We start from the raw sequence: 25192 nt of genomic DNA, 5'->3' as shown, positions 1-25192 counted from the left end.
CAAATTTCCATCAAATTTGCTAGTTTTTTTATAAATAAATACAAAAATATTGATTAGTGTTTACCACTAACATGAAGTATAATGTGTTACGAAAAAACAATTTCAAAATCACTTGTGTAAGTTAAAGCGTCTCAAAGTTATTGCCATTTAAAGTGACACATGTCAGTTTTGAAAAAAGAGGCCCGGTCCTTAATGTACTTCTGGGCCTGGTCCTTAACCGGTTAAATATGACAAACAGCAATATATAAATTCAGACCTACCTGCAGTGAGGTGATACGATCGTAATGAATAGTAGTCATCTCATTCTCTGTCAGGGCATTTCCCGTCTGGTCATTGATTTCAAAGCCAGTGTAAAATTTTAACATGTCCAGGAGCTATCGGGAGAATATTAGTTCTGCATTAGAGTTACTGCTGAAGAAAGTTATTTAAAAAATTATTTTTCTTATCAAACATAACAAAGGTACCTGAGAAAACAAATGTCCTTCTTGCTCTCTCATGCATAGGCTGGATAAGTAGCAATGGACAACGAGGTGGGAATCATCCAGAACTGTATTAAACCAACGACGTGTGGGAAGTAAAGCCTATGAGATAGATATGGTATAAGTTACTGTAGCTGGAGAGGTGTTACTCCTAAAAAACTACTTCTAACAAGCAAGTATGCCTCTACTGTTCAGTGCTGAGAACTAATACTGCAATATACTGCAGAGAAGATCAGAACACTTTCTTAGGCTGCGTTCACACTGGGTTTTTTGGTCAGGAATTTGGCCAGGAAAAATCTGCTTCAGGAAAATTCATGAGGCGTTTTTTGAGGCATTTTTTGAAGTGTTTTTCACGTTTCCGTCTGAAAAAAAATCAATGCAAGTCAACAGGAGGTGGAAAATTCGTCTGGCTAGCGGTTTTTCCGCCTCCCATTGACTTGCATTGATTTCCTGAGGCGGAATCCGCCTGAAGAGGACCTTAAAGAGGACCTGCCACCAGGCATGAAAAGTCCAATAACATACACCACCTGATAAGCACTGTCACCCTGAGGATTTTGGGGTTCTGCTTATCCAAATCAGCTTAGGCATCCTGAAGATATCAGCTCCTTTAGTGTTGATACAAATTAGGGCTTACTAGTCAAGTGGGAGATAACACTGTGCTTCCTCTAGGGATGGGGTCTGTGTGCTGTAGGTCATGCAGTGTTACGATCCACTTGTTAAATACCATAAATCAGAGGTTCTCAAACTTATTTTGTCTACCGCCCACTTTGAGAATTAATTATTTTCTAGCGCCCCCCAAATTTTTTTACTTTACTACATCTTAAGAATCACAATCGCAGTCATTATGTTAATAATTAAATTATGTGTGTCATGTGAAAATAAGACTTTCTGATGAGGGTAATGTAAAGAATCGAGTATTAAAAACTTGCTAATGACACCACTCACAGTATTCACCACCGCACACACAGCACTTTACCTAGTCGCTAAATTCACTTGTTTTCGTAATATCGTCGAATGACATGACTGGCTGTGACATGATGGCGCGTGCGCTTTTATATGAGGCAGCGAGTGGGCCTAGTACTTTCGAGAATGGACTAGAAACTCATTTCGCATTGGAGCTTACCGCCATCTATGGTACAGTTTGACAACTTTTGGACAGGAAATAGTTACTGTCTAGTCCCCTAGATGGCGTTACACGAGGAAACGCGTGTTAAGCGTAAAGGAGCAGTAAAGTTTGTGTTAAAAGCAAAAAAAAACAATTTTAAAGGGGTAGCCTCATGAAGCTTGATCTGCCTTCTAAGCTGCCTAAAAATCTTCTTTCTTCCTGTTTGCTCGCGTCAAATAGCCCCACCCCCAAATTAGCATGTAGCTCCGCCCACCACATAGCGTGATCCTATGGGATGACTGAAGGGCCTGTGATGTCATCAAAAGGTCCTGTAGACTTGGATTTACCTTGTACGGAGTTTCCTAAAGGACCTGGCCCCTCTGCCCACTAGCAGCCTGCTCTATATAATAAAGCTTTATCCTAGTGAACAGAGAGACCAGGTCCTTTAGCCCAGTAGGATTTAGACTGCTTTATATAAGAAAGCAGCACTTATTCCACACACCCCCCTCTATCTGACAGCAGGGAGCTAGGTGATGTGTATGTGATGTGTATGTGTGGTGCAGACACAGGCTGGCTCCATACACTCAGCCCCCCCCCTCCCCCCACACAGCAGGGAGCTACGTCATGTGGCTCCCTCAGCAATGAGCAGGGGGCCAGGTGCTAGTGTCCATAATGAAGTGAATAAAGTAAGATAGTGGACAAACAAAGCAGTTTTGCTGAAGCAGTGTATTTAGGAAAAGTCTTAAAGGGGTATTCCCATCTATATAATTATTTATTAATTTGTAGATGATTAAAAGTTAAACATTTTTGCAAATATAAGTAATTAAAAATTCTGCAGAGTTTTAAAGATTTTATCTAACTTTCTTAGTGGTGACAGTGTTATCTTGATTGGTTGCCATGGATACGACCACCAATGCAGAAACTTTCTAAGGTCAGAAAATCAGCCATGATGTCCTTATTGTGGCCAGGATATCTTCTGATACATGTAGTGTCCCTGTCTGATAACCCAGCTACAATAAGAAAATCATAGCTGGGTTCCTGACAAGTCCCAGACCATAGAAAGTTTCTGCATTAGTGGTCGTAACCATTGGCAACCGATCAAGAGAACAGACTGTCACCACTAAGAAAGTTAGAGAAAATCTTTAAAACGCTGCAGAATTTTTAATTACTTATATTTGCAAAAATGTTTAACTTGTAATTATCTACAAATATAGATATAATTATGTACATGGGAATACCACTTTAAATCCACATTAACAAGCAGTATAGATAGAATCATTGTTATGATACCACCCCTTTAAATTAGCCATCGCCCCCCTAAACCGCTTCAACGCCCCCCAATCTTCTCTGTGCCCTTTACTGCCCCCCTATAGGCCTCCAGCGCCCACAAGGGGGCGTTATCGCCCACTTTGAGAAAGACTGCCCTAAATTATATCAACACAAAAGGGCTTATATCTTTTGAATGGCCGAATAGATTTGAATTAACAAAACTTGATTGCTATTGCATGGGATTTTTAGATCTGGTGATGAGTTCTTTTTCACTAGAGATTTATGTATAATTTTTTTATGAGTAAAGGCTCGTTCACATCTGCGCCCGGTCTCCGTTCATGCAGGTTTCTGCTTCCTGCACAAAACAGAGCAGGAGACGGAAACCTGCAGGACGCTTTCATACCCATTCATTTGAATGGGTTTGAAAGATGTCCGGCCGTGAGTGCCAGTGAGCGTTTTATGCTCTCCGCCACGAAACCGGGTTTTGTTTTGTTTTTTTAAATCGGACACAGAGTCGGACATGCAGGACTCTGTGTCCAATTTTTTAAAAAAACAGTTTCACAGCGGAGAGCATGAAACGCTCACCGGCACACCCCCCCGCACCCGGTCTGACAGGTTTCCGTCTTCTGCATGCAGAAGACGGAAAGCTGAGAACGGGCTCCGGGCGCTAGTATGAACCTAGCGTAAGCTTTGCTGTATCTAAGTTGCACATACACAACATAAAATAGTTCCCATCTACATAATAAGTCAAAATCTCAACACATTGTACCTCAAGATCAATCATAAGCTCTATGAAACGCTCACAGTAATGTACTTTATCCATGGAGACAGGACCTACGGAATGAACAGACGTTTTATGTTAGGTAACCGCAGCATAACCTACCTACTAATAAGAACAGAAGATATTTATCAGCAACTTAAAAAGGTTTATAGCTTTATTTGTATAAAACTCACAAAGGATATTCTGGTCAGAGGCATAGAGATGATAACTACAAGGTCAGAGGAAGTTCAACATTTGGGTTCATCCATTGCAAGAACAGAGCACCACAGCTAGAAGTCTAAATGTCAATGGAACGCTTCTGTCCCTTCATCTTTGTGATCATTCGGGTCTCAGAAACCAGATGCCCATCAAACAAAACTTATCCCTATTTACTTATTTTAGCTTACTTATATAGCATTATCATATACTGCAGCGCTTTACAGATATTGTCACTGTCCCACATCTACATTCCCTATCAGTATATCTTTGGAGTGCAGGAGAAAACCGGAGTACACAGGGGAAACCCACACAAACATGGTGAGGATATACAAATTGCATGTCAAAGGTTTTATTTGAAATGACAAGCAGCCTTGAAGGTCTGAACTGAATAACTGGACGTATAAAAGAAATACTGCACATATGCATGGGTGAGGCATCAAGTTTACTTGTAATCTATAAAGCTAGGCTTTGACAGAATGCAAAGTAAGTATATGTATATCTCATGTACAACGAGCATGCAGAATAACTGATACCTGTAGGTGGAATGGACTGAAGTACGGACAGGAACCTCTGTATAAGATGCCATAAAAACTTCCTTTCCTGGGTGGCTCTATAATGTTGATGACAAAACTTTGTGAGTAAAGCAAGAACAAAGAAAACTAAAGAATCACCATTCAATGTAGAGTCTATGTATACAGCTATATACCAGATGCATGGCTTCTACACATACAGTCACTTTACAAGTCCTGATAAGAGTCATGCATGTAAAAACCTGTTGCATGCCTAAACTAGAACACTGATAAAGCGGCCTTTATGTCCTGTTGGTATATGTACATACAGTTCACGTGCTTTCTCGTCCATTTTCTCATCCGTTTTCTTAATAAGGTTCCAGAACTTTTTCAACTTTTGAGTTTTCTTGATTTCCTGCTCCAGTCGAGCCTACCAATGTAAGAAGTTACCAGTATACCATTAGGAAAAAGACGTCATAAAGGAATGTGCAAAAATAATAGGCAAGGGCTATAAATAGTAAATGTCCCTAGCACTTACAGGCTGCAAGCAGATCCACATGGGCAGGGATATCAGCTGCTGGATCTGACCACGGATTAGATCAACTTCCTGCAAAAAGATATATACTGTTATCAGAAAATATCCTATCCAACTAATCTATAGGACAATGAGAAGCATTTGTAATACATTGGTTTTCTCACACAGGGGACTCCAAACCATAAATCAGTACATAGGAGTTTTCAGAAACATTGTTCTACATAATGATCTATCTGATGTCTTTCAGGAATACATTAAACTACTGTACTGCTACAAAACATCCTCTTAATTTAGATCTGAATTCTAAAAAGAACATAAATCCTCTGTTACCCTCCTGGAAATGTAGGAATAAATTGACAATGAGGTATTACTACTCACGTTGTGTCAGGGGACACCTCCAACTGTCAGCACCCAGTTGTCAATTTAGTCATACATTTCAGACATAATGATCATACCTACTAAAATACAACCCTCCAAACGTTCACTGCAATACGCTATCTTATATAAGCTGTGCTGATGGAGCACCAGTGCTATGTGGAGCGCACTACACCCGAAACATCCAGACCTGATGACCAGAGCTAAAGAAGCAGCATCATATATCCCTGTGGTGCTGCCTCTTGGGTCATTAGATCTGCAGTCCAGATGGGATGTGCAGGTATAATATGGTTTATAGAACACGGACACTTTTTGGCTGTCTGAATAAGCCCTTAGTCAAAGTTGAGTTATTTTCCAAATACCTTTACTTAACATTATCAAAAGGTAGTAAGTAGAGATGAGCGAGTACTATTCGAAACGGCCGTTTCGAATAGCACGCATGCATAGGAATAAATGGAAGCGGCCGGCACGCAGACTTTGCCGGTGCCCGGCTGCTTAACCCCCTGCGTGCTGGCTGCGTCCATTCATTCCCATGGGTGCGTGCTTTTCAAAACGGTCGTTTCAAATAATACTCGCTCATCTCTAGTAGTAAGTAAAAGACAGAGCTCCACAAGCACAACATTTACCCACATGACCAGCAGGCATATCAAAGTCATGCTCGGTCATTCATTTGAATGGCAAAGTTGTAATGTTTGAGTTCCCCTGTGGATAGGAGATGAATTGCTATCATGAGGAAACCCCTTTCAAGGGATGCTATTATTTGATATCCTTTTTTCTGACTAACACGTAGGAATAGCCTTAAGAAAGGCTATTCTACTCCTACCTCTAGAAGTCTTCTCTGCGCCACTGTTCGGTAGAAATCTGGGTTTTCTTTGGTATGTAAAGGACTGGGGGCAAAGTGGAATGGCCTCTCCCTGTGTCTTCTTCCATCCTGGGTTTCAATCTTCAGAGCCGACTGCGCATGCCCGGGCCACAAGAAAATGGCTGCTTACTGTGTAAGCGGCCACAAGAAAATGGCATTTACACCAGCTTACTGAGTAAGCGGCCATTTTCTTGTGGCCCGGGCATGTGCAGTCGGCTCTGCCCGAGGCCTAGAAGATTAAAACCCAGGATGGAAGAAGACGCAGGCAGAGGCTGTTCCAGAAGCAGATGGAGGCATCGCTGAAGAGTTCTCTCGCAGCATTGAGGACACCCCCAGTGCTGTGAGAGAACTAATTTGCATACCAAAGAAAACCGGGAATATCTACCGAACGGCGGTGCGGAGAAGACATCTAAAGGTAGGAGAAGAATAGCCTTTCTTAAGGCTATTCCTACGTGTTAGTCAGAAAAAAAGGTATCCAATGATAGGATCCCTTTAAGCAAGCACTACCTGAAGAGAGTAGCGTATAACGCTTTTCCACTACTACAAGTGCATAGCCACTTTAAGGTAAATGTAAGCAGTACCAGACTGTTGAAGCAGTGATCCAAGAACAGAAGCAAAAGTGTGCGCTCATGCAATGAAAAGTCATTTTCGGATTCCTCAGCCACAGACGCCTCTCTAATACACTTGAAGAAATGGGGGAAGTGCTCTGGTTTCTTCTTAAAGGTCTGAAAATTATACAGTGAAAACCATTGTTAGACAAAGCAAAACACATTACCACAAAGGACAAACTCTTCTACACGCACAATAAATGCACTAGCACGATGTAAACTGCACAGAGGAATTTAATCAGGCAGAAAGCCAGTTTTGACACTGATAAAGCCATTCCAAAATCTGCCCCCCCCCCCCATTTATTTCAATAGGAGTTTTAGGGAGAATCTGCCCTGAGAACAAGCAGGACATCAAATACAGCTCCAAATTCCTCCATGTGAACATACCCTTAAAAGGGAGCCATTTGGTATTGATGTATTTCATTAAAGGGGCTCTATAGCAAAATTATGCTGTATGAGCCCCACATATGCGTGTATAGCCTTTAAAAAGGCTATTCAGGCACCGCTAATGTTATTTTAACCCCCCGTTTTAAAATAAAACCATAAAAACATATTTCTAAATCATACCCATCGTGGGCGGTCGTGCACGGTCCGACGTCATCTTGCTGTCACGCCTTCCTCTTCTTTCAGCGACGTCCTCCTGTCCTGGCTCTTCCCCGCCTTGATCTTCTGTTCTTCCGGCGGGTTGTGTTCAAATCCCACGCGTGCTCAGCATCGCTCCCTCCGGAGAGCTACTGCACACGCGCCGGTGCCATTTTTGTTGTAGTTCTAAGTACCCCTTAGAACTACATGTGTAGTTCTAAGGGGTACTTCTTCATTCCGGAAGAAAAGAAGATGAAGGCGGCGAAGAGCCAGGACAGGAGGACGTCGCTGGAAGAAGAAAGAGGAGGAAGGCGTGACAGCAAGATGACGTTGGACTGTGCAGGACCGCCCACCGTGCACAATAAAGTATAATTTACAAATATGTTTTTATGGTTTTATTTTAAAAACCTATTATTTTAAAAACCTATTCAGGAAGGCCTACAACCTCCAATAACAGAATCACCACACCCCCATCTGTACAGTCTCCCCCTTCTCCTTCTGTCTCTATCCCTCTCCCCTCATAGATGGTAAGCCCTCACGGACAGGGCCCTCTACCCCACTGTGCCAGCCGATCACTGTTAGTATTATATTTGTCTGTATATTATGTGTATTGTATGTAACCCCCAAATGTAAAGCACCATGGAATTAATGGTGCTATATAAATAAATAAATAATAAATAATAATAATAATAATAATAATAATAATAATAATAATAATGGCCTAACCACAGACTATTGTACTGTGAGCAGCAGAGCGTCCTGGATGTAGGACCCGGTAGACCTAACATTGATGGACTATTCTAAGGATAGGCTATCAATTTTAAAACCAGGATAACCCCTTTGGCTGGGTTCACACAGAGTTTTCTGGTCAGGATTTTGACGCGGAATCCGCATCAAAATCCGTCTCCAAAAACTGCCTCACAATAGAGTCCTATGTAATCCGCTAGCAGGAAAAAGAAGTGGCATGACCTTTCTTTAGGCGTATTCCGCCTGAAAAAACCAACGGGAGTCAATGGGAGGCGGAAAAAACCGCTAGCGTTTTTTTTAAAGGTCCATACAATGTGCTGGAGGAAAAAGAACAAAAACTAAAAACACCTCAAAAACCGCTCCAAAAAACGCCTCATGTAAAAAAATAAATTGCTTAAAAAAAATAAAAAAAACAACATTTCCTAATTCCTGAAGTGGATTTTTTTCCTCTCCAAAATTCTCACCAAAAAACTCTGTGTTAACCCAGCCTCAAAGTCTTATGGCTAGTTCAGACGGGCAAAATGGTCAGGATTTTGACACGGAATCCGCGTCAAAATCCTGCCGCCTCCCATTGAAATCAATGGCAGTCGGTCATTTCCTTTTTCCACAAGTGGTTTGTTCCGCTTGAGGAAAAAGAAAACCGAGCTGCCCTTTCTCCAGGTGGATTCTGCGGCTGATTCAGCCCCGGCGTCCGCCTCGCGACCCCACCCTTCAGACTAAGCCCATTCATTTGGGCCTAATCCAGAGAGGAAAGCCGCGATGGGATGCCAGAGCACTGCACCGGCATCCCGTCATGGCAGCTGCGACGGAATGTGTTCACATGGAACCCCATGTGAACTAGCCCATAGCTGTACACCTGGAATGGTTAATCACAATGTCTGAAGTCTCACATGCTATAGACAAAAGGATACAGAAAAAGGCAATGAATAAGGGTCCGTTCACATGTGTGTGGTGTAGAAAAGCTGAAAAGGATGTCAGAGTACAGGTACCCAACGTCCATCTGGAGTTCCAGGCACTAGCACTGAGCTAGACAGATAAACCCTACAGGTAACTTGTGCCTTTGTTGCTGAGATATACATTTATTTCAAAATATCTGGAGCACTGAGGGCATCTCCATTGCTATAGACTACTACACTCCACACTGCCCTATTATGCCATCCTTTTCCCTCTCCTTTATTGACAGAGCCAGGAAGCTAGGCCGAAATCTCACACGGCCCTGTCACTGGGGCCAGCATGTAGCAAGGGAGCACAAATTTTCATGGGGGAAAAAAAACAACAAAAAAAAACCATTAGAATAAAGTGAACCTGACCTATCTGTGTTGCTGGTTAAATATGTTCCCCCCAGATTCTCCCTTTAAGGCTGCTTTCACACCTGCATTGTTTTGAATCGCAGGAACAAACATTGGATTACACGTTAAAATGGATCCTGTTAATGACAGACAACAAAGGATGTCAAGGGACCTCAATGAGTATACTGGGGCCACAATTTTAATCAGATTTTGGCTTGAGGCGGAGGTGCTATGAAGATGTGAACCTCCCGCTAAAGACGCTTCCCCAGGGGATGAAAAATAGCTATCAATAGCCTTGTCATACAAAAATAAACAAAAACTGCAGTGCATGGCGGTATGTTATATTATCTGTGTAAAGTAGCCTAAAAAAAATGAATTAAAAAATCCTTTCATGCTAATCTGAGACACAGCAACAGGCTGTGGAGTCACATGGCTGCTGAGTGGGGGGGGATTTATACGGATTTGATAATTCTGCATTCAGTGGACAAATTAAACCATTCATAAATTATATGCTCAGTCCTGTTCTTAACATAAAACATCACTACAGGTCATATACTTAAAATAAAGACCTTATAGCTCTTACCTCCCAGGCAGGGACATTCTCTCGAAATTTCTCATTTACCATACAGCAGATAGACATAAGGTAGGCGCGACTTGAGACTTCAGGTGAGTAATTCAGCCACAAATAGTTCTCCAAGTATTGGCTGTGAAATAAAAGCAGACGTTCTTTAAGATGTCAGATACAGAAAGCTAAACTTGTTTTAAAAAATAGATAGAATAGGTCATTAGTATCAGATCAGTCGGGGACCATCCTCTGCACCCAATGCCAATCAACTGATTCGGCCACTGAAAGCAGGGTTGCAGTTCCAGGCTCAACCACTACATTTTACAAACTGTACACTGCAGTGGTGGCGTGCGGGAGAACTGCAGCCCCGCTCCTATTCATTTGTATAGGAGAAGAGCTGCTTTCGCCCATATACCTCATATATAGCTTCCAGGAGCCGCATCTATTGATTCGTGTGAGGGTCGGATGTGAGACCCCAACCAATCTGATCCCGATGAAGTGTCAATGATCTGCCGTTCCTGAACAACCCCTTTAAGATTCCAAATTCTTGAAATCCAATATACTTGACCCTTCTTTCCTTTGAAGAGTCAGGAGGCCCCATACACATTAGAAGATCAGCTGCACAAGCTGAAATTGGGAGTTTTGGCCCAAGTTTATCTAATGTGTATGGCCACCTTAAATAGTACTTACTATTTACATATCAGGGCTCGTTCACATCTGCGGCGGCACTCCGTACTTGAGGATTCCGTTTCCTGCCTAAAACAGAGGCAGGAGACGGAAACCTGCAGGAGTCTTTCTCACCCATTCATTTGAATGGGTGAGAAAGCTGTCCGGCCGTGAGCGTTTTAGGCTCTCCGCCGCAAAACCAGGTTTTATAATCCGGACACAGAGTCGGACATGCACTACTCTGTGTCCGGATAAAAAAAATCCGGTTTCGCGGCGGAGAGCCTAAAACGCTCACCGCCGCTCACGGCCGGACCCGGTCTGTGCTTTCCGTCTTCTGGCATGCAGAAGACGGAAACCATAGAACGGAGACCGTGAACGCAAGTGTGAACCCAGCGTCAACAACATATCCTGTAGCACTTTACTATTTCAAGGCTTCAAGTACTAATAAATTGTCACATTATGGAATAATAAACCAGCAGTGATAATTCTGCTGACTGTCAGAAACATCCTTCTGACAGTGAGGAGCTATGGTACCAGCACCAATAGCTTTTTACCGGGGGCACAGAACGGGAAAGCCGATAGTGCTCTAAATACAACGCAATGTCGGCTTTCTAGCGGTGTATTACATTGCATGTGCCCCAGATGGTGAAAGGTCCTCTTTCAAGGCATGCATCCCATCACAGTCTGATTATGTCACCACTGACAGGACAATATCAGACTGTATAGAGACACCATCAATTTGTCACGCCCTGTCGTCTCTTTAGTCAACAGAGTAACAGCGGAATATAAAGTTAAAAGCAAAGAGGTGTCAGCATTGTTAATGTCCATGTACTAAATAATATTCCTCCTCACCTGAATTCCAAAAGCATTATCTTCCTTATCGCAAATCTGTAATATAAAAACACAAAAGATCAATAACTTGCTCGCACCTTCTGTACAATGATAAACCCACCCATTATGTAGGCGCTCTCTATGGTGCAAAAGTGCTGTATAGACAAACAGCAAGCCTATAGTTTGTGAATAAAACATACCGAAACTCTCAGACAACTTTTTTGGCAGCATTTGTTACATTAAAGGGGTATTCCCATCTTGCTTGTTCACCAACCTGCAGGCTGTGTGCTCTCTTCACTTCCTGGTTTTCTCGGCAAATTGGTGGGTGGGATTTCACTTTTTTTCTGCTATGTTTGCAGTCAGTAATGAGGGACTGGTTGTAAATGAATTACCACAGTATGAAGCTGATGTAGAGGCTGATGTAGCAGAGCTGGATTTGAGTCAGCTTGTAATACATACAGAGGAAACGGACTCCCTATCTCAGCCCTTATCAGCCAAATTCAATTAAACCGACTGATAACTGGAAGAGCAGGAGATAAGAGCTCAGAAATCCCGGAGCTCTCACCTCCCCCCTCCCCTATCTGAGGAGCTCCGTTACTTGTCTGTGGCAGAGACATACACAGCTCAGAGCTGCTCCCAGCACTCAGTCCCTCCCTCCCCCCCTGAGAGCAGGCAGCTAGTCACTTGGGGACTGAGCAGATAAGCTCAGAACCAGCCGTGGTCATAGAAACGCATGTAAACAATGAAGTGAATAAATTAAGATAGCGGCCATACAAAGCAGTTTTGATAAAGCAATGTATTTAGAAAAAGTCTTATATCCACATAAACTAGCAGTATAGATAGGATCCGTGTTATGGGACAACCCCTTTATAATATAAATATTGTAACAGACTTTATTAACAGATTTTGACTCTTTTCCGTGAAATCCTGCAATGAAATTCACTTTCTGTCTCTTCTTTATTAATTCTCATGTTTTTTGTATTGCCAGCAGAAACATGTACACTGCTTCTCACTGGACTATGAGTGTATATAACACGAAGAAGCTGAGGGTGGAAGGGAATCGCTTCATACAGACTTTGCAGGCACTAGAAAACCAAGATATTCTATGTATACAACTCCCATATCATGATTGTTTTCAACTGGTAATATCTCTGAAATTAAAGCAGGTAAATCGTTTTTCATTTGATAGGACAACAGAACTACTGTTCTAGGTTTCCTAATTCCAGAGAGATCACAATTTGAAGTGACCCTTCCCCAGCCTTAGTATCTATGAGCCCATGCACCCATACTCAGAGTGAGTAGCAGTGAGAGAATTTATACTGGCAATGGCGGAAGAATAAAGGAGGAACAGAATGTGAATTTCAACGCAAGATTTCATAGAAAGGAGCCAAAATTTGTTAATAAAGTATACGTCAACACTTACCAATATCACAAATGCTGCCAGGAAATTAAAAGTTGTTTGAAGGTTTCTTTGTGGATTTCAAGATCTCTATAGATAGGCGTTCAATAGCACTGTTTACTTCTAGGTTAATACAATCTGTCCTGATCATGTGATGGGCAGGGCCCCTTACAATACAGTCCCCTGTTTTGAGTCATGCACCCCTGTGCCCACCACGTAACCAGGACAGATATTAAACTGGAAGTGAACAATGAAGGTTCTAGCACAGATCTTTAAAAGGAGTTTAAGAAAAATTATACTAGAAATTTGAACAATGGGACGTTTATGGCATAGGCCCAGAAAACGCCATGAAAGTCTTACAGCTACATATCCAGAACCCAAATCCCATGGATATGCCACAAAAGCCTGAGATGGAAATAATAACGATGTTTAATATGGAATTATTTCTGTATACACACAAAGCGCCAGAAGAAAACAAAAATCAGAGACTTAGAATGATAAAGAAAGAGAAAAAAACAAATCCATTTACCGAGACTTGACAATTTCCTTGACATATATATCTTCTATAACCTGTGGAAATAGATACATTAATGTCAAACAATTAAAGGGAAAGCTCTCACTCGTATGCAGATTGTTAATAGTAGACATCTCACAGAAGCAGCAGGGAGACGTGTTGCAATCTCCCAGAATCTCTCATAGGTAATGACATAGGTAATCATAGAATAAGAATATATCGTATACCACTAATAAAGGTGTTCCTGGAACCTCTGCACTGATGTCCACCCACACAGTGATTGGCTTCAGAAGCCACATGGGGGTTAGAAACACCATTGCTGTAGTGCTCCAACATAAGACCAGTGCCAGGTATCAGGGAGTTGTAACTGGGATAGTGGGGCCTAGGGCTTGCATGTACCCTAGGCCCCACTATCCAAGTCAGAACTCCCTCAATTTTCATTTCAGTACCAGAAATTCCCTTTAAAGAGGACCTTTCATTGAGTTGGGCACAGGCAGTTCTATATACTGCTGGAAAGCCGACACTGCGCTGAATTCAGCGCATTGTCTGCTTTCCCGATCTGTGCCCCGGGTGAAGAGCTATCAGTACTGGTACCGTAGCGCTTTACAGTCAGAAGGGCGTTCCTGACAGTCTGTCAGGTATGTCCTTCTCCACAGCAGAGCCTATTGTAATGTAGTGTGTGAGCGGGGAGGAACGTCTCCTCCCCTCCTGATAATGCTCGTCTATGGACGAGCACTGTGAACAGAGGGAGGGGGCGTTCCTCCCCGCTCACACTGTACAGCGCTATAGGCACTGCCGTGGAGAATGATGTTCCTGACAGTCTGTCAGGAACGTCCTACTGACTGTGAAGAGCTACAGTACCGGCACAGCTAGCTCTTTGCCCAGGGCACAGATCGGGAAAGCCGACAGTGCGCTGAATTCAGCGTACTGTCAGCTTTCCAGCAGTATATAAAACTGCTTATGCCCAAATCAATGAAAGGTCCTCTTTAATGTAGTGTGCTAACATATAAAGTGACCCATGGAATTATAACATCATCTACGAGTCTATGAAGTGGACACTGGTGTGAAGAATGATTTCAATGGAAAAAAACACAAGATGGGAAGAGTAGTCAAAGAGAATCAGGAGTTGCGTTCATAAGGCTAAAGTAGTTAGGAATTATAAGCAATATTTATGTATCAATTCAAATAATTCTGATAGGGCAGAGTAATAAATATATACCATTCTGTAGACAAGCAGTTGTCAACCTGTGGGTTCCTTTCACAGGGGTCACCTAAGGCCATCGGAAAACACATATTTCTGATGGTCTGAGGAACCAAGACACCGCTCCTATAGCCTTCTCCAGGTGGGTGCACCCACATACATGTACGGAGCATGATCACAACACAGCGCCAACCCCTTCACATACATCCCGTACAAATACAGGTGTATGTGACAGATTTGGCACCATAATGTACTTATTCGGGCCAGTCACACCTGTGTAGAGAGCAGCAGTATTAGAGAAAAAAACGACACTTCATGAATTCTAATTACCAGGTGATTATGTTCAACTTGTAATAAGGAAAATACATCCTGCATATCAGATACTTGCATTATGATTCACAACAGTAGCAAAATTAAAGTTATGAAGTAGCAATGAAAATAATTTTATGGTTGGGAGTCACCATATCATGAGGAACTGCATGTCCGACTTTGTGTCCATGCTAAAAAAAACGGAGAGGCTGTGTACGGACACCGGAGGTTTGCTTTGAAAACCCATTCTAACGAATGGGTTTTAAAACTGACTGCCAGCAAGTCATCCCCTATCCAGGTTCTCCAGGGATTAGGACAGAAACCTCTGGGCAGACAGCAGATGTTTGTGTGAACGTCCCCTTAAAGGGTCGCGGCATTAGGAAAGTTGAGTACCACGGCTATAAATAAAGAACGCAGACACGCTAGGCTAATATCGGGTTTCACTTATCGGAAAAAAACAATAGGATAAAATAATCTAAAAGCCAATCCATCTAATCCCAGATTTCCCAGGGAATTCTCGGTTGATAATTAGATGTAGGGCCGGACTGTTACGACCCAAATCAAAATCATTATTAATTGAATATTTTCCCCCGGTTACAATTACTGAAGGATTATTTATATTATTATGGTTTCATGGTGACATATCAACAATCCTGAATGGTTAGTGTACAGTTAAGTAACATATCCTTTAGCCAAGGGCAGTGTGAGACAGATTGACATGGTTGCAGAATAATTGAAATAATCCATGTGAGATTGTTCATATCGATTGATTGAAACAAGTTTTGATTTTGATTATATTTCGATTAATTGCTCAGCTCCAATTAGATATATGTCAGCCAACAAGGTATTAGACACTTCCACTTCTTCCTGGATGACAGATATCAGGGGGAGGGAAGGATGGATATCAGTGTGTATGGACGTTTGTTCTCAGGGAGAAAAGCTGCTGCTAGAAGTGTTATCAGTCGCTTTCCCTCCTTCAGAACATAAGGACACTTGGCCAAGCTGAGGAGGCGTGTGTATGGGGTAGTTAAGCAGAGAGGTGGCAATTTCCTATGACTGGAATACTCCACTAATACAAATAATCTTACCTTATAATCAAATGGAAGTTTCTTCTTTGAATGTGGAGCCCAATAAGATTTGGCCAGCTAAAAGGAACAAGAAATACGGATTTATAAAACTGAAACTCCTTTTCATCTTTAATATAAAAAAGATTTACCTATGATGTAAAGCTCTATAAGCCAAAAGTAGATATCTGCTGTATACCGTATCTCCCCCTGGAATACATATATACAATATATAGACTTGGGCTCTTAGATTTCAGCTGGACAGAGCCCAAGTCTGGTGGTGCAGCCACTACCTAGTGTAAAAACAGCCGCCACCGCCGGTAAGGTCGCCTTCTGGTGGAAACACAACCACCGCTGCAGGTCGGGTTGCTGTCGGGTGGAAACACATCCTCCACTGCCACTGGTCGGGCCTCTGTCTACTGGAAATACAATCACCGCCGCCATTGGTAAGCCTGCTATCTGGTAGAAACACATCCACTGCCACCACCTGTCAGGCGGTTGTATGGCAGAAACACAGTCACTATGGCTGGTCAGGCCGCTCTCTGGCCACTGCCACCAGTCAGGTATAAATACTAGCGCTGGTCAGACGACAGTCACTACCACTGACAGGCGGCCTCCATGTAACATATGGGAGTAGCACTGTAGCTCCCCAGTTTGCAGCACATACATGATGACATACTCCATGATGACAGCCCCACCACATAATGACTGAGGTGAGACTGCTGCGCCCCCTCCCGCCACACAGCCGCACTACAAGTCACAGCACAGGACACTTCCCAATACTCACCTGCGTGACAAACTCGGCGTTCATTTGCGTCACTGTTGGGGTCGCCATCTTTCTGGCAGGCGGCTGTGTCGCTGGCACCTGGGTTTCCATGGTAACTCCTCAGAAACCCAAAACCTCGTGTGGTACTGTGAATTGAACGTTCCCACTTCACTCAGACCGGAAGTTGTGAGCCTGCGACTGAAGGGACGTGACGTCAAATGGAAGTGGCAGAATGTGAATGAGGCGAGTGTACGGGGCTCCGCCATTTTGTTGAAGCCCTGCGCCTCTTGCTGCTATTGACAATACACGTGTGTAAATGTGCGGCTTTAATAAAAGATTTTGTAATCAAATGTTATTATTTGGATTTATTCAGAGATTTATTACAACTATTGCAGGAGCAGTGTTTATGGTATGTGATCAGAGTATTCTGCATCCCGGATTTGGGATTTCTTCAAACCTCATTCACATTGTTGGTGCTGCAAATTTACAGCACACAAAATTGGGATGGCTAATTCACAGCATGCATGCCCCCATGTGAACGGAGCCTAAGGGTAAAGTGACATGTGGAAGATTTATTGTGAAAATTGCAATAACTCAGAACCGGTGAACAGCTGAACAAAGTTGTTTTGGTGCCAAGCCCTATTCAGAGCTGCAAAAATGTCTGCAACAAATCTGCCATGTGTGAATTCACCTTCAGGGAGCCTTCACATGGTGTATACGCTCCGCTCATTCTGAACGTAAAACTTGTTCAGAGTGAGCGGCATAAAAACCAGATCTCATTGATTTCTATGTGTGCCAACATACGCGCGTATCACATTAAAAGCAATAGGTAAAAAAGCCTCCCATTGATTTCAATGGGGAGCACGTGTATGCCGGCACCCATAGAAATCAATGGGATCTGTTTTAACGCTGCTCATTCTGAACGAGTTTTACGTTCAGAATGAGCGGAGCGTATACTCCGTGTGAAGGCTGCCAGTCAATACTGATAGTGGGTCATGTGAACTAAACAATGTTACAGGTTTCTATCTCTTCCCTGTAACATTAACATTTGATTTGTACCCATGATAAACAGTCCTCATGATACTGGACCCCTGACCCCTAAATAAATACAAACCCCCTGAAAAGACCTCTGGCACTTGCAACCTTCACAACAACATTCCTTATTCTTTCAGCGTCATGCTGCGATCTCCACTTCCCATTGAAGACAATGGGAGGCAGATTCTAGTCACAATCTGCTCTTACATTCCTCAGTGTGAACATACCCTAAGAGTCCCAGCGCAAACTTTGAAACAAGACTCTCCTGTCCCTTATACAAACCGCAAGAAATATATTCCCCTCACAAAAAATGTCTATATACTAGTATAAATTGTGACACGACAACTGTGGTAGAAGGAGTATACATTTCTCTTAGGTTCTTGTCATATATGTTCTAAAATCACCTGGGAAAGCTTGCAATAAGAAAGCTGTGTTTCTTGCTTGAAGATTTTACCCAAACTTGGGTATTATGGGTGCATTCACATGGTGCTGAATTTGGTGTGGAATCCGCATCAGATTAAGCGCTGAAAAAAGACCACCCATTGATTTCAATGGGTTCCTTTTTGTGCTATTGGGGAAAAAAAAAGCTAGCAGAACCCATTAAAATCAATGGGAGGCTTTTTTTTTCAGCGTGGAAAATTCCACACCAAATTCCTCACCATTTTCCTCCATGTGAATGGACTCTTAGGGTGCTAGCAGAAAAAGAAACCTTTGGAGTCAGTGGGAGGCTTTTTTTCAGCGCTGAAATTCCACACCAAATTCCTCACCATTTTCCTCCATGTGAATGGACTCTTAGGGTGCTAGCAGAAAAAGAAACCTTTGGAGTCAGTGGGAGGCTTTTTTTCAGCGCTGAAATTCCACACCAAATTCCTCACCATTTTCCACCGTGTGACTGGACCCTAAGTGTCCAGTCACACACAGTTTTTTAGAGAGGATTTTGATGCTGAATCCACCTTAAAACCAGTCTCCAAAAAAAGCCTACCAAAAGAACTCTATGGGAGGCTTTTTTTGGAGGTGGATTTTGAGGCGGATTCAGCATCAATCTCCTTACCAAAAAATTCAGTGTGAACTGACCCTAAAAAGTAAAAGCTGTTGTTTCTCCACAGGTTGAGAGACAACTTTTGCTTTTGGGACATGGATAAGTATTTGTTTCTTTTTACAAATCTTTGCAGTGGGAATATTTTCCTGGAGAGGTGGTATTGGCTTTGGAGTACATATGTGGGTTGCTTGCTTTACTTTAATCCACTCCAAAAATAATTGGGTCTTGCTATAAACCCCTGGCTTCTTTGCACGGCCACAACCACTCTCCCAACTTGTGACACCAGTCACATAATATTTAAAGGTAGCTGTATCCTGGCCCATGAGGATTCCTCCACTGTCACCTTGTAAATAGTTGCAAAGAGATCATCTAACAAAAGAAGTATCAAACATTAGCATTAGAAATGAGCGAACAGCGTTCGATCGAGTACATGTTCGATTGGATATCAGGCTGTTCGAGATGTTCGATTCGAGTCGAACACCAGGTGGCAAACTCACAAAAAATTCGATTCTCCTCCCACCTTCCCTGGCACTTTTTTTTGCACCAATAACTGTGCAGGGGAGGTAGGACAGGAACTATGACAATGGAGGCATAAAAAAAAATTCGGAAAAAATAATTGGCTGGCTAAATCAGGTGACCTCCAATTCTACTGGAGGAGGCAGAGTCTAAAATCGATACACAGCAGTCTCCATTCTGGTCCGATATTAGACTCCGCCTCCTCACAGACGAGCCTCCGGCAGAACCAGCGTTGATTGGCCAAATGCTGTACGGTATGGTATTCGGCCAATCAACGCTGGTCAATGCATTCCTATGGGAAAAAGTCAGCTCCCGCATATCGCAAGCTGACAGGGATCCCGACGTAATACACTGATTTAGGCATGTTAGATGCCCCCAGGAATGCTTCCCCAGTTGCATTCCAGGGTGCTGGCATCATTTCCTGGGGTGTCATATTGGACTTAATGACCCTCCTGAGTCGAATAGTGGTTTCTCCATAGACTATAATGGGGTTCGATGTTCGATCGAACAGTCGAGTATTGAGCGGCTACTCGAATCGAACATTTCACTGTTCGCTCATCTCTAATTAGCATACAAAGTCAGCAATTTCCTTAGGCCACTGAGGCCAATCGGCGGTCAAGTGCATGAGAACTTCTGCAAAAACAAGACTCATGAGCAACAAGTCCAGACAGCGGTGGGAGACACCAGAGCACCGGAAACAAGTGAGAAGGACTTTTAGGGGTTTTCTCACAAAGCAATCAAGACAAGGACCCGAATGTCCCCATGCCTCCTCCATGTGAATGACGTGCTAGTTTGTTTCATGACCGCATTTCACTGATTTTACCACTTAGAGGTCAGTAGTACACAGTACAATACAACTAACAATATAGAAAAAACTATAATAATAGTAGTAATAATAATCAAAAGAAAAATGTAGAATTAAATATGAATTGTAAAAACGTAAAGTGTTATTATGCATAATAAGGCTGTGTCTCGCTGTGTTGTTCAGGCTGCTCTACACCAGCTATTCACAGGCACGGTCCCACTACTGATCAGCACGGGTACATTGACCTGCTCTGTTTCCAACCTGGGCCGGTTCACCCCTCCTTAGACAACCTGGTAGCTCTGAGCTCCCCCAGAGTTACCATATTGACGCCAATCTTAGTGCGGACACCCGATCTACATAGCACAGTAGAGACCAGAACCCCTGGACTCAAGCAATCCATCAGCCTCCCATGTAGTTGGGATTACAGACACGCACCACCATGCCTGGCATCAACCTGATCACATATACTAGAAGCTACAGGAGCTCTGACGTCACCAGACCGTACAGTGCCAAGAGATCTATTACAGTCTATTTATTCCATGTACATGATCTACAAATGAAATTGTGTTATTCAGTATTCAGGTGATGTCCAGATGTTATTTGTGGCAATAAAATAATCCTTTAGCAATGCTGGTATAGTATTATTTCCTTATGGCTCATCTATCCAGTGGGTCTTTATGCGGGATCCATACATTGAGGTCCATATACTGTCCATAGACTAACCAGAAGCTGGTTGTGGATTTAGATGAATGCTGGCTCACTTAGCAGATATCACACCACATTGGGTTTGACACGTTAGGCCTCTTTCACACAACTGTATTTTAACATCTTTATTACAGCCATCAGATCCGGATTCTCTTAATAGGGTTAAATGGTTTTTTTGTCTTTTAGGGGGATGTCCAGGAAATTCAGTCTTTTTGCCAGGAGGCCAGAGAAGGTGAAAATGACTCCACACAGTATAATATGCTCCCAAGGGCTTCCTCCTCTAAGTAAAATATGCTCTGGAAGCTTGAGACATTTCATGCGAACCCCACAAAATTTGTTTCTATGAATGTTTATGAGGTTTGGCCCTGCGGTTTGTTTTGGTGATATTATTATTATACACTGGGGTCTCCTCACATCCCAGATTATAATAAGTAGAGGTCCAGGGAAGGGGAGGAAAATTAACAAACACTTGCAATTTGACTCCACACTTTCCCATCAATTTCTCTTTGTGCCCCACACAGTATAACCACCCTAAAGTCACCCTAGTATGGTTTACCCCCACATTATAAAGCCTCCCGAACAAAAGGAAAGACCACTATGCACACCTTTCCCCATTTCCCTGCTGTTCTCTCTCTGATCCAGAGCCTTTACAGGACTGCAGGCGCCATGTAAGTTATGTCACTACATTGTGCCTACTACTCCTGAGACAGAGACAGGGGCCAAATGCTGAAGAAGGGAACCACCAGATCCTGATTTTCTTGGTAGGCTTAAAGGGATTTGTCATTGAGGCTAAGGCCCATATTGCAGAAATGCAGCATTGTGTTCTTGCAGATTTTGCTGTACTTTTTTTCAGCCAAAGTCGGGAGAGGCTACAAATGGAATGGAAAATATAAAAACAAGACTCATGAGCAGCAGGACCAGACCGCGGTGGGAGACACCAGAGCACCGGAAACAGGTGAGTAGGCGTTTGGGGTTTGTTTTTCACCTAGCGATCAAGAAGAGGACCCGAATGTCCCCATGCCTCCTCCATGTGAATGACGTGCTACTTCATGACGCATTTCACTGATTTTGCCACTTGTACACAGTACAATACAACTAACAGTATAGGAAAAAAAATAATAATAGTAGTAATAATAATAAAAAGAAATATGTAGAAGTAAAATATGAATTGTAAAAGCGTAAAGTGTTTTTATGCATAATAAGGCTGTGTCTCGCTGTGTTGTTCAGGCTGCTCTGCACCAGCTATTCACAGGTGCGGTCCCACTACTGATCTGCACGGGGACTTTGACCTGCTCTGTTTCCAACCTGGGCCGGTTCATCCCTCCTTAGACAACCTGGTAGCTCTGAGCTCCCCCAGAGTTACCATATTGATGCCAAACTTAGTGTGGACATCTGATCTACATAGCACAGTATAGACCAGAACTCCTGGACTCAAGCAATCCATCAGCCTCAGCCTCCCATGTAGCTGGGATTACAGACACGCACCACCATGCCCAGCAGATGCATCAACCTGATCACATATACTAGAAGTTACAGGAGCTCTGATGTCACCAGACCCTACAGTGCCAAGAGATCTATTACAGTCTATTTATTCCATGTACATGATCTACAAATGAAATTGTGTTATTCAGTATTCAGGTGATGTCCAGATGTAATTTGTGGCAATTAAATAATCCCTTAGCAATGCTGGTATAGTATTATTTCCTTATGGCTCATCTATCCAGTGGGTCTTTATGCGGGATCCATACATTGAGGTCCATATACTGTCCATAGACTAACCAGAAGCTGGTTGTGGACAATAGATGAATGCTGGCTCACTTAGCAGATATCACATCACATTGGGTTTCACACGTTAGGACTCGTTCAGACAACTGTATTTTAACATCTTTATTACAGCCATCAGATCCGGATTCTCTTGATAGGGTTAAAGGGTTTTGACTTTAAAGGGGATGTCCAGGAAATTCTGTTTTTTTGCCAGGAGGCCAGAGAAGGTGAAAATGACTCCACACAGTATAATATGCTCCCAAGGGTTTCCTCCTCTAAGTAAAATATGCTCTGGAACCTTGAGATATTTCAGGTGAACCCCACAAAATTTGTTTCTATGAATGTTTATGAGTAGGGTTGAGCCGATCTTGACTTTTCAGGATCGATTTTGAAATCTGATTTCGGATCATTTTTCATTCGAACCCGATCTCGATCCCAATTCCGATTCCAATGCAAGTCAATGGGATTTTTTTACTAATTGGAGATCGGATTTTAAAAACGTTCCTATTCACTATACAGCATGGAATCTAACAATTGAACACTTTAATTATTAGAATACACGCTGTGTAGTCATTTTTTTTAATCACTAAGTAGCCAGAGGATTTTTTTTTAATCCTCTGGCTACTTAGTCCCCCCTGGTGTCCACTTACCTGCAGAGATGGCTGGTCCAGTGTACGGTGTTCTCGTTCTTCTTTGCCTCGCTGCCCCCGCCTCTCAGGTTAGGAGAGTGTGGGCGGGTACTGGGAGGGGAGATGTCACATCTCCCCGCCCTGTACCCACCCACACTCTCCTAAGCCACAAGCCCCACCTTCTTCCTAGGTCTTTAACACTAACCTGGGAGGCAGGGGCAGCGAGGCAAAGAAGACCGAGAACACCGAGCACCAGACCAGCCATCTCTGCAGGTAAGTAGCTACTAGAGATTTTAGCTAGTCTCCCATGGAAAGCAATAAGTTATAAAGCCTGCCATTAATTTTAATGGGGAGGGCACGTATGCCGGCACCCATAGAAATCAATGGGATCTGTTTTAATGCTTCTCATTCTGAACGAGATTCCATTCAGAGTGAGCGGAGCGTATACTCAGTGTGAAGGCTAACATTGTTAGCTTTTCCCACAATGCTTGGCCAGTAGCAAAGCATTGTGGGAAATAATCACCGATCTCAATCCCACCTAAAAAGATTGTGTTCGGAATTCCGATCGCGATCGTGAAATTTTCTCGATCGCCAATCGGAATCCAATTTTTTCCGAACACCATCGCTTAACCCTATTTATAAGGTTTGGCCCTGCAGTTTGTTTTGATGATATTATTATTATACACTGGGGTCTCCTCACACCCCAAAGTATAATAAATAGAGGTCCAGGGAAGGGGAGGAAAATTAACAAACACTTCCAATTTGATCCCACGCATTTCCATCAATTTCTCTTTGTGCCCCCACACACTATAACCACCCTAAAGTCACCCTGGTATGGTTTACCCCCACATTATAATGCCTCCCAAACAAAAAGAAAGACTACTATGAACACCTTTCCCCGTTGCCCTGCTGTTCTTCTCTCTCTGGTCCAGAGCCGTTAGGGGACTGCAGGCGCCATGTAAGTGACGTCACTACATTGTGCCTACTACTCCTGAGGCAGAGACAGGGGCCAAATGCTGAAGAAGGGAGCCACCACATCCTGATTCTCTTGGTAAGGTTAAAGGGATTTGTCATTGAGGCTAAGGCCCATATTGCAGAAATGCAGCATTTTTTTCTTGCAGATTTTGCTGTACTTTTTTTCAGCCAAAGTCGGGAGAGGCTACAAATGGAATTGAAAATACTAAAACAAGAATCATGAGCAGCAGGACCAGACCGCGGTGGGAGACACCAGAGCACCGGAAACAGGTGAGTGGGGGTTTGGGGTTTGTTTTTCACCTAGCGATCAAGAAGACGACCCGAATGTCCCCATGCCTCCTCCATGTGAATGACGTGTTACTTCATGACGCATTTCACTGATTTTGCCACTTGTACACAGTACAATCAAATAACAGTATAGAAAAAAAACAATAATAATAGTAGTAATAATAATAAAAAGAAAAATGTAGAAGCAAATTATGAATTGTAAAACCGTTAAGTGTTTTTATCCTACTAATATTATAAGTGTGAAAGTTTGTGTGTTTGGATGTTTGGATGTTTGTGAGTTTGGATGTTTGTTCCTCAATCACGCTAAAACGCCTGGACGGATTTGCGTGAAATTTTCCACAAACATAGTTTTCCCTTAGGATTGAGTCACAGGCTACTTTTGGTGCCACTAAACAACATGGCTTCCTAGCAGGAGACTCACAAAAGCAGGACTCCTAGCCCCAGCTATAGACTCACACACACTGCCTGGCATTTCCTGCCTCAACCTGCCTGCACACTCCTTACTGTCACCTCAGGAGTAACCCTCACTCTACTTACTCCAAACACACAGCTATGTACTATCACTCCTCTTCCTGTATATTACATGTATATACAGCTATGTACTATCACTTCCCCTCCTGTATATTACATATATATACTGTATATACAGCTATGTACTATCACTCCTCCTCCTGTATATTACATGTATATACAGCTATGTACTATCACTCCCCCTCCTGTATATTACATATATATACTGTATATACAGCTATGTACTATCACTCCTCCTCCTGTATTTTACA

At 42.8% G+C, this 25192-nt stretch overlaps 1 protein-coding gene across 1 annotated transcript in view; it reads right to left on the bottom strand.

The window, feature by feature from the left end:
• The window catches only part of AQR (aquarius intron-binding spliceosomal factor), a 79027-nt gene extending 62205 nt beyond the window's left edge, over positions 1–16822 (bottom strand). The window contains exons 1-12 of the mRNA XM_075282958.1: positions 16676–16822; positions 15913–15969; positions 13330–13370; positions 11423–11458; positions 9923–10043; positions 6695–6838; positions 4880–4948; positions 4671–4771; positions 4366–4442; positions 3623–3687; positions 465–581; positions 261–374 (exon numbers count right to left, since the gene is read on the bottom strand). Coding sequence (XP_075139059.1) covers positions 261–374; positions 465–581; positions 3623–3687; positions 4366–4442; positions 4671–4771; positions 4880–4948; positions 6695–6838; positions 9923–10043; positions 11423–11458; positions 13330–13370; positions 15913–15969; positions 16676–16765 — 1032 coding nt within the window. The 5' untranslated portion in view covers positions 16766–16822. The remainder of the gene's footprint in view (positions 1–260; positions 375–464; positions 582–3622; positions 3688–4365; positions 4443–4670; positions 4772–4879; positions 4949–6694; positions 6839–9922; positions 10044–11422; positions 11459–13329; positions 13371–15912; positions 15970–16675) is intronic.
• Between the last annotated feature and the right edge of the window lie 8370 nt (positions 16823–25192).

The sequence above is a fragment of the Leptodactylus fuscus genome, chromosome 7 (assembly GCF_031893055.1).
Source record: "Leptodactylus fuscus isolate aLepFus1 chromosome 7, aLepFus1.hap2, whole genome shotgun sequence".
NCBI classification, from domain to species: Eukaryota; Metazoa; Chordata; class Amphibia; order Anura; family Leptodactylidae; genus Leptodactylus; species Leptodactylus fuscus.
The sequence above is the reverse complement of the archived record's forward strand: the minus strand, read 5'-3'. Positions and strand labels throughout refer to the sequence as shown.